This window comes from Spinacia oleracea, chromosome 3 (assembly GCF_020520425.1).
Source record: "Spinacia oleracea cultivar Varoflay chromosome 3, BTI_SOV_V1, whole genome shotgun sequence".
Taxonomy (NCBI): Eukaryota; Viridiplantae; Streptophyta; class Magnoliopsida; order Caryophyllales; family Amaranthaceae; genus Spinacia; species Spinacia oleracea.
In genome coordinates, this window is record NC_079489.1 from 134923054 (window position 1) to 134932873 (window position 9820).

At 40.8% G+C, this 9820-nt stretch overlaps 2 protein-coding genes across 2 annotated transcripts; both read left to right on the forward strand.

Moving 5' to 3' along the window:
* Positions 1 to 215: 215 nt before the first annotated feature.
* On the forward strand, positions 216 to 701 carry LOC130470098 (uncharacterized). Its single transcript, XM_056839679.1, has one exon. The coding sequence runs from the start codon at positions 216 to 218 to the stop codon at positions 699 to 701; it is 486 nt and encodes a 161-aa protein (XP_056695657.1).
* A 23-nt stretch (positions 702 to 724) lies between these two features.
* LOC110780653 (uncharacterized) lies at positions 725 to 2572 on the forward strand. Its single transcript, XM_056839680.1, has 5 exons — positions 725 to 1295; positions 1391 to 1802; positions 1889 to 2079; positions 2151 to 2261; positions 2331 to 2572. Exons 1-5 carry the CDS (start codon positions 725 to 727, stop codon positions 2570 to 2572), a joined length of 1527 nt encoding a protein of 508 aa, XP_056695658.1.
* Positions 2573 to 9820: the final 7248 nt, after the last annotated feature.

The following is a 9820-nucleotide window of genomic DNA, read 5'->3' on the forward strand; positions in this document are numbered from 1 at the left end:
CCTTCTTTGGTAGACCTATGATCACCGAACCTTGGACTGCTAATTTTGACTTCCAGGAGGAGATTCTGAGGGTTATCCCTGTGTGGGTGAGACTTCCAAATCTCCCTTTGAGCTGCTGGGGTATTGACTCTCTTAGTAGGATTGGAAGTTTGATAGGAGTGCCACTCTTTGCTGATGAGTTCACCTCTAAGTAGTTAAGGATCTCATTTGCTAGGATGTTGATTGAAGTGGACATCACAAAGGAGTTGCCAAAAACTGTGCAGATTCAGAATAGTGAAGGTGTGGCTATTAGGCAAAAGGTAGAATATGATTGGCTTCCCCCCTTCTGCAAATCCTGTAAGGTCATGGGACATGATTGTAGCATTAAAAAGAGAAATACCACTGGATTTCAGCCTGCAGTGTTTGTTAAGCCCACTCAAAAGATCCAGAAAGTTTGGAGGCCTAAAGAACCTAGAGTTAATGTTGTTTCTGTAATTTTGGAGGATGAGACATGTGCTGAAACTGTGAAGGAGGTGGCTTCTACTGTTGTTGAGAACACTCTAGCTGCTATTGCTCAACCTAGTGATGATGGGTGGAGGGTAGTATCTAGGAGAAGAAGGGAGACTAGATCTCATATTTCTGCTCTTGGTTTGGCTCAAGTTCATACTTCTGTGGTGAGTTCTTCTGAGGATGATGATGGAGGTGGGGGAGAAGGTGGGTGAGAAGGTAGTGTGGAGTTCCCCCCATGATAATATGCTCATGGAATGTGAGGGGGCTTAATTCTCCTTCAAAGGTGGTAGAGGTGAGGAGGTTTTTGCAGAAGAATAATGTAGATGTTGTAGCTTTGGTGGAAACTAGGGTAAGAGAAAATAATGTCAAGAAAGTTCAGACTAAGCTTGGAGGTGAGTGCAAGTGGGAAATGAACTACTCCTACTCTCCTAAAGGGAGAATTTGGGTTGGTTGGGGACATAGTTTGATTACTTATCAGGTTGTGAATAAAACAGATCAGTTTATTCATGGAGTCATATGCACTAAGACTGGCTTAACAAATTTTGAATTTACTGCTCTCTATGGTCTACACACTATAGATCATAGAAAGTCATTATGGGTTTATTTGGTTAACACTGCAGGCACTGTGAGCAAGCCTTGGCTTCTTATGATGGATTTCAATTCTGTTTTATATTCTGGGGACATGATTAATGGTAATCAAGTTCAAGATAGTGAAACAAGGGACTTTGAGGGGTGTATTGATACTGCTGGTTTGACTGAACTGAAGAGTTGTGGCCACTACTTCTCCTGGAGTAATAAAGGGCAAGGTAATATGAGAATCAGTTCTAGAATTCATAGAGCTCTAGGGTGTGCTGCTTGGCATACAGTTTTTGATGGTGCTGTTGTGGATTATCTTAACCAGGACTTTCTGACCATTCTCCTCTTGTTCTCACTTGTAATTTGGAGGATCATTCTAAAGGGAGGCCTTTTAGGTTCTTCAACTATATGGCTGATCACCCTAGCTTTAATCAAGTGGTTCAAGATGGCTGGAAGGTTAATATTCAGGGCACTGCAATGCACCAGGTGTGGCAAAAGTTGAAATGTGTTAAGAAGGGTTTGAAAACATTACACAAGAAGGAGTTTGCAAGACTTGAGGAAAGAATTGACACTATTAGAACTGATCTAGATGGCATCCAACTCCAGCTGGCTGCTAGTCCCACTGACACTGAGTTACAGGTGAATGAAAAAAGGCAGACAGAGTTGCATAAAAAAGTTTCTAGGGATTCAGGAAAGTGCATAAAGACAAAAATCAAGAATTCAGTGGTTGAAAATAGGTGACTCAAACTCTACATTCTTCTTCAGTGCTATGAAAGAGAGATACACAAGGATTAGCATTGACTTTGTATGATACTGCTGGTAGGAAACTGGTTACTACAGAGGAAATTCAGAAAGAAATTTGTGACTTCTATAAGGAGCTTGTTGGGTCTGCCTCAGATAATCTTGTTGGAATTGATCTGGATGTTGTTAGGAAAGGGAGCCAATTGACTGCTGATGCTGCTCAAGGTCTAGTAGTTCCAGTTACTAATGATGAGATTGATGTTGCCTTAGCTGGTATCAATATTCACAAAGCCCCTGGCCTAGATGGTTTCAATAGCTTTTTCTTTAAAAGGCATGGGGGACAGTTAAAGATGATATTTATGCAGCTGTGAAGGAATTCTTTGACACTGGCAAAATGCTGAGGCAAGTCAACAACACTTCAGTGACCTTGATTCCTAAGATTCAGAATGCTACAAGTATTAAGGACTTTAGACCTATTTCTTGTTGATCTATAGTTTACAAGCTTATTTCTAAAATCCTAACAGCAAGAATGCAGGGTGTGATTGGTGATATGATAAGCAATGCTCAATCAGGGTTCATCCCTGGTAGGAACATTTCAGATAATATTTTGTTGGCCTCAGAGCTAGTCAAATGCTACTCTAGAAAGTACATCTCTCCTAGATGTATGATCAAAGTGGATTTAAAGAAGGCCTATGACTCTATTGAGTGGCCTTTTCTCAAACAGATGCTGCAAGAGTTGGGTTTTCTTAGTAAGTTTGTCCACTAGGTTATACAATGTCTGTATTCAGTTTCTTACTCTATCCTGGTAAATGGAGCTCCTACTTCCCCTATTCCTGCTAAGAAAGGGTATAGGCAAGGGGACCCTATGTCCCCCTGTAGACACCTACTTTTGTCCCCATTCCCGAAAGGGAAAAGTTCGATGATGAAAGCATAAATCTCCACTTGACAACGCATCTCCTATAAAATAAACGAATCTCAATTCCCCTTTTCATTTCACCCGAAACCTGCTATTTATGGAAACCTGCTAAAAATAGTAACTGCCGTAAAGGGTAGCTTCTAAAAGTGGCAAGTCATAAAAGATAGAAACCTGTCAGAATTAGGTGTTGCACTCCAACATAAATCCTAAATGAGATAGAAAACTGCGAGAATCCTATTCCTAATATGATTCGGAAATAAGAGTTACGTATTAATTAAAATCCTAACGAGCTGAGCCTAGAGTTCGTAACGGGCCCAGACGCATTCCGTCATGAAATTGATACGCACTAAAAGACTCGATTAACTCTCATACACTCCGGATTCTAAGAATCCGAATCTGACAAAGAAACGGCCCAAACAGCAATTTAAACACCCAGCCCTGGGCACTGAAATTGCCTGGATCCTATTTTCAACGCCCAGAGCTGGGCGCCGAAATCTTGGACGCCCAGCCATGGGCGCTGAAAATACCCTGGTACGTGTTTTTTCCTAATTCTTTGTGGATTAGAACTCTGCAATTCTATCTTTCCACGAACTCTTCCCTATAAATAGGCCCCTAAATTCGACGTGAAAGGACACACAACAACACACAATTATATTCTGAGTATTGACTCCAACCCTTAGCCTAAGCCTCTCGCTGCGAAATTGTTCACGCATTCTGTCGCAATCGATCCATAAATCGAACAGAACGTATCCTGTCCCATAATTGAGATTCGTTAAATAAAAAGGATAAATAGCAAAGTCAAAGTGGTTAGTTTTCTGAGAACCGTGACGCACCTCTCAAGGGTGCGTCGTAATGTGTTCCTTTTCGATGATTTAACTTCTTTCCTCGCCCTTTTTTTTTGAACTGTTAAACTAACCTAATCTGATTGTTCTATCACGCCTAACAAATATAATATTTTTGGGAAATCGGATTATCATGCTAGGTCCCTTAATGCTATTTAAATCAGATAATCACGATCGAATTAGTATTATATGTTGCATATTGCTAAAATCAACTCAGATTAGTTTAATAGTTAACGCATGTCCCTTCAATTATTTATGCTGAGCTAGTAAGGATATCCTGCCTCTGGAGTTATCGACGAGCGAAGTACTCCTCTCGGTAGTTACAGTCCCCCGAACCCTCAATCTCTACCTTGCGGGTGTATATTGAGAGATCCCCACACCAGGGATCACAAGGGAACCTACGGCCGTCGTGGTCAAACATAATTGCACTCCCTTTATGTCACGATAACCGGGTTTTGTCAGTTTTTCTCATTGTCGTTAAAAACTGAATGGCGACTCCTATATTACTAGTCAATTGGGTGTATACTCACAGGAAATCCAATTACACTTGATTGAATAAAAAGAATCGTCACACCCACGAGGGACGAGGTCACGCATTAGCCTCGTGCTTTTTCGACCCCCTCACAGTGGCGACTCCACTGGGGATAGTGAAGGAAATACTCGTGCTCGTAGGTAATCAAAATAGCCGAAGGGTGAAACGATCCTACCCCGCGTTTATTTCCCCATCAAGTTGGGACGACCTGAAAATCAGCATATTAATGTGAACGGGCAGAACAGCATAATGAATCTCGGCTCCCTCGGGAGTTGGGACTAAGGATACCTTTTTCCGCCAATAGGGGGGTGCATACGCCGCGCATGTTGCCCACACGGTACTTGTGCAGGTAGTACACCTATCCCGAACCCAATCGCTCGCCCATTAGGTCCCTCTCGCCTGCATGCCCCCTTGGCTTGCACTTGCGGATTGGCCTCTTGAGCGAAATTCGTCTGTTGAAGACACTACCTCGTCCGGGGCATGTGTTGGATCTACGATAGAAGCGGTACCAAGCCAGGCGCAAATAACTACCCATAGAAGCCTATCATAAACTACGTGACATATTTAATTTTCAAATCCATGTTTGTAATGTAGTTATGTGTAGCGAACTATGTGACTATGTTATGATTGTGCATACGAATAATGCTAGACAAATAATCCTAGAAAAACCAACGACCTTAAAAATTACCCAAACATTCATAAACCAATTGGCCAAAGAGTTATACCAAAATACGTGTTCCACAAACCCGAACGATACAAAAATAAGCGACGCTCGGGATGGCCTGTAACGAATCCCACAAACGCTCCACAACGCGTAAGGACGTTATTAGGCAAGCACGCAAATTTAAAGTCGCAAAAACAAAAGTAGACGAAAACTGAAAACGAGAACCATCCAGGGACGCATTTTCAACGCCCCTGGCTGGGCGCCGCTTTTTGTCACGCCCATTGATGGGCGATGAAGTTCCTGCCTGGCCTTTTGGTCAGGCACAGCAGCCTCGGTGCCCGCGCATGAAAAAATATACGTAGCAAAAAAAAAACTTTTCGTAAAAATTTCTACGAGGGTGTATGAAAAGCACTCGATTCTAAAAGCGACTTATAAAAAACTAAATAACTCTTTGTGTCGTTGTTTGGCCTCCTACGACGACAATGCTCGGCATCAAAACCAAACATGCTAATAATTATGAATGTCATATGGGCAAAGTATTCAAAAATAATGTTCAAATGAAGTTTTTAAGGAAAAATAATGTTTGAAAAATAAATAAATCCGAGTCTAGACTAGGTTATGCCGAAGTACAATCTAAATCCTAAGTCTTAGTTGTCTTATCCATAGAATAGGTCCTAATGCTTGGTGTCGTTCTGCAAGTTAAAAGGTTAAACCATATTGAGTCTCCCTTCCTAACATTTAAATCAATAAGCACCCATATGTAATTGTCATCCCTTGTTAAGAATCCACGGCCTCAATACTCTCTCACCAATAAAAAGAATATACTATAGTATTTGCAAAATGGAAACAGTCACATTCTGGAAATCATCCCCCATAGTCGCACAATCCCAAAGTGAACCTAAGGTGTCAATACCATTGGCAAGAAAAATTAATGGCCTCAAGGCTTATAATCACATTGGGTCACGATTATCATAGTCCTCTCGAGTCACTCACTCCTTGAAATACTATTAAGTACGGACTAAAAGATTTTTCATGAATGCAACATGACCAACCATGAAAATACCCAAATCGGGGTAAAGCAATACACACTAAGAGAGAAGCCGCACTAATGATTCTAGTCTTGTAAAAATAAAAATTCGATCTCCCCAATTAACTACCTTGCCAACATTAAACAAAATGGCGCATGACAAATGAACACCCAAGGGTTAAAATCTAAAGTGTCAACCAACAAAAGTTATGGTCCAATTAGCCTAAGTCTGAGAGTTGCTTGGTCAAGTATTATAGGCTTACGCCATGTCATTATTTTGAGTCTAGGCCACCTCCTTGTATTCATACACGGGTTATAATCAGAAAGATTAATGAAAGTTTGAGTCTAAATCACAACTTCTAATTAAATCCCAGAAACTGGAATCTGAAAAGAAACAAAAAATTACTTTCGATGTAATTCTTTCGTTAAAATTCAATAAGGTAAAAACAACATTTTGAATCTACGCTATTAGCATAAACGACTAAATACGCTTGCAAAGTAAGACAATTTAAAGGTCCACCCTAGGCCTACTAAAATTAAAGGTCCACTATAGGCCTACCAAACGAGGCTTACTCAAAAGACCACAACCATCTACCTTTTAGCCCAAATTAAAAATTGAAGAATTTATGTTGAGGAGGAATCCCAAGAAAAAAAGAAAGAAAAAATAGAAAGAGAAAAGGGAGAGCGAAAAGAGCAAGCCATGGAATACTTATCCCGTAGTGCAACATTTACCTAAGTAAACGAAGGAAAAGAATTGAGTCAACCAATCCAAATCATAAAATTCTACGATGTCTACCCTTTCCAATCCTTATGCTCTTAGACGCCTTCGCTCTGGGGTCCCTGTTCAGCTCATTTTGACCTATCCATGTTCTCATTGCCATGACCCAAGAAACCATTACCTCGACTCTTGTTCTTGAACTCGTTGTCAACCGCAAACCACGCACGGCCATTGACACGTGCGTCATACCCCTTATTTCCAAAACCTGCTCTTATACCACCATTAGCATAATTACCATATAACTTATGTGGATACATCCTGTTGATATACCCTTGAGCCGTCCCCATGCTGCTCATTGGCCTTGGTTGATGTAAACTCGTGACACTAGCACGAAGCTGCAAATTGTGAGCCCTAGCAGATATAATCCTCATGCTTGACCAACACCTATACAAATTCTCCTATCTCATTCAACCCATCTTTCAAGCAGTCTTGAGTCACAAACAAAAAAAGGAAACAAATGAAAAGTGCAAAAAAAAAATAATAAAATGTGAATAATAAAAAAGAAACTTTGCAAAAGCGCCTCTAAAGTTAGTCTAAAAAGAAAAATAAAGAAGCATTTAGCGCACCAAAAAATATCCGCCCAGAAACCATTTTCAGCGCCCAGAGCTGGGCGCCGAAATCTTTAGCTCCCAAGCCTGGGCGCCGAATCTCTCTGCTTGCTGAAAAATTTGTCCAGAAGTGCTCGTCATTTTATCCGCACATGCACGAAAAAGTAACGAACACTTTGAGGGGTACAACACGTATTCAGGTATACGTACCAAAAAAAAAAACACATGAAAAGAAAATACATGTACTCAAAAATATAAAACAAATTTTTTGGCTTACGGCAAGGCAGCAGATTTAAATAATAATAAACTTCACTTATTCTACCGTTTCAAATAATATGTTTCCACCTCAGAACATACTTGTTTAAAATCGGCATTCTATGAAACCGTTTTCTAGGCTAAGAACTACGCAAGACCTGATTCCAAATTAAATCTATTTAAGGCGGATACGTAGGCAATCCATGATTCGGTCCAACCAATTTGCAAAAATATTAAAGCCTATAGAATAACAAGAATAAGAAATGGAGTCCCTTATTGAAATTTAATTACTTGCAATGCAAGTCGAAAGAAAAACTTAAGTCAAAAGAAGAATCCAAGTCATCAAAATTAATGAGCACACATCTGTAGACACCTACTTTTGTCCCCGTTCCCGCAAGAGAAAGGTTCGATGATGAAAGCATAAAAACTCCACTTGAGAACGCATCTCCTATAAAATAAACGAATCTCGATTCCCCATTTCATTTCAGCCGAAACCTGCTATTTATGGAAACCTGCTAAAAAAAAGTAAATGCTGTAAAAGGTAGCTTCTAAAAGTGGCAAATCATAAAAGATAGAAACCTGTCAGAATTAGGTGTTGCATTCCAACATAAATCCTAAATGAGATAGAAAACTGCGAGAATCCTATTCCTAATATGGTTCAGAAATAAGAGTTACATATTAATTAAAATCCTAACAAGCCAAGAGTTCGTAACGGGCCCAGATGCATTCCATCACAAAATTGATACGCGCTAAAAGACTCGAATTAATCTCAAACTCTACGGATTTAGGAATCCGAATCTGACCAAAGAATTCTGCCAGACCCTATTTTCAACGCCCATCCCTGGGCGCCGAAAATTCCAACGCCCAGAGCTGGGCGCCGAAAATACCTGGGACGGATTCTTTTCCTGACCCGTTTCGTATTCAAATTCCTGAAAAACTATCTTTCTACGCCACTTTTTCCTATAAATAGACCCCTAAGTTCGACGTGAAAGAACACACAACGACACACAATTATATTCTGAGTATTGACTCCTACCCTTTGCCTAAGCCTCTCGCTGCGAAACTGTTCACGCGTTCTGTCGCAATCGATCCATAAATCGAACAGAACGTATCCTGTCCCATAATTGAGATTCGTTAAATAAAAAGGAGAAATAGCAAAGTCAAAGTGGTTAGTTTTCTGAGAACCGTGACGCACCTCTCAAGGGTGCGTCGTAACGTGTCCCTTTTCGATGATTTAACTGCTTTCCTCTCCCTTTTTATGAACTGTTAAACTAACGTAAATCTGATTGTTCTATCACGCCTAACAAATATAATATTTTTGGGAAATCGGATTATCATGCTAGGTCCCTTAATGCTATTTAAATCAGATAATCAAGATCGAATTAGTATTATATGTTGCATATTGCTAAAATCAACTCAGATTAGTTTAATAGTTAACGCATGTCCCTTCAATTATTTATGCTGAGCTAGTAAGGATATCCTGCCTCTGGAGTTATCGACGAGCGAAGTACTCCTCTCGGTAGTTACAGTCCCCCGAACCCTCAATCTCTACCTTGCGGGTGTATATTGAGAGATCCCCACACCAGGGATCACAAGGGAACCTACGGCCGTCGTGGTCAAACATAATTGCACTCCCTTTATGTCACGATAACCGGGTTTTGTCAGTTTTTCTCATTGTCGTTAAAAACTGAATGGCGACTCCTATATTACTAGTCAATTGGGTGTATGCTCACAGGAAATCCAATTACACTTGATTGAATAAAAAGAATCGTCACACCCACGAGGGACAAGGTCACGCATTAGCCTCGCGCTTTTTCGACCCCCTCACAGTGGCGACTCCACTGGGGATAGTGAAGGAAATACTCGTGCTTGTAGGTAATCAAAATAGCCGAAGGGTGAAACGATCCTACCCCGCGTTTATTTCCCATCAAGTTGGGACGACTTGAAAATCAGCAATGTGAACGGGCAGAACATCATAACGAATCTCGGCTCCCTCGGGAGTTGGACTAAGGATACCTTTTTCCGCCAATAGGGGGGTGCATACGCCGCGCATGTTGCCCACTCGGTACTTGTGCAGGTAGTACACCTATCCCGAACCCAATCGCTAGCCCATTAGGTCCCTCTCGCCTGCATGCCCCCTTGGCTTTCACTTGCGGGTTGGCCTCTTGAGCGAAATTCGTCTGTTGAAGACACTACGTCGACCGGGGCATGTGTTGGATCTACGATAGAAGCGGTACCAAGCCAGGCGCAAATAACTACCCATAGAAGCCTATCATAAACTACGTGACATATTTAATTTTCAAATCCATGTTTGTAATGTAGTTATGTGTAGCGAACTATGTGACTATGTTATGATTGTGCATACGAATAATGCTAGACAAATAATCCTAGAAAAACCAACGACCTTAAAAATTACCCAAACATTCATAAACTAATTGGCCAAAGAGTTATA

Coding starts and splice junctions, on each gene's coding strand:
- LOC110780653 (XM_056839680.1), top strand. CDS start 725: ATGATAATATGCTCATGGAATGTGAGGGGGCTTAATTCTCCTTCAAAG. Junction 2,080..2,150: donor GATTGATGTTGCCTTAGCTG/GTATCAATATTC, acceptor CATGGGGGACAG/TTAAAGATGATATTTATGCA. Junction 2,262..2,330: donor TAAGATTCAGAATGCTACAA/GTATTAAGGACT, acceptor AAATCCTAACAG/CAAGAATGCAGGGTGTGATT.
- LOC130470098 (XM_056839679.1), top strand. CDS start 216: ATGTTGATTGAAGTGGACATCACAAAGGAGTTGCCAAAAACTGTGCAG.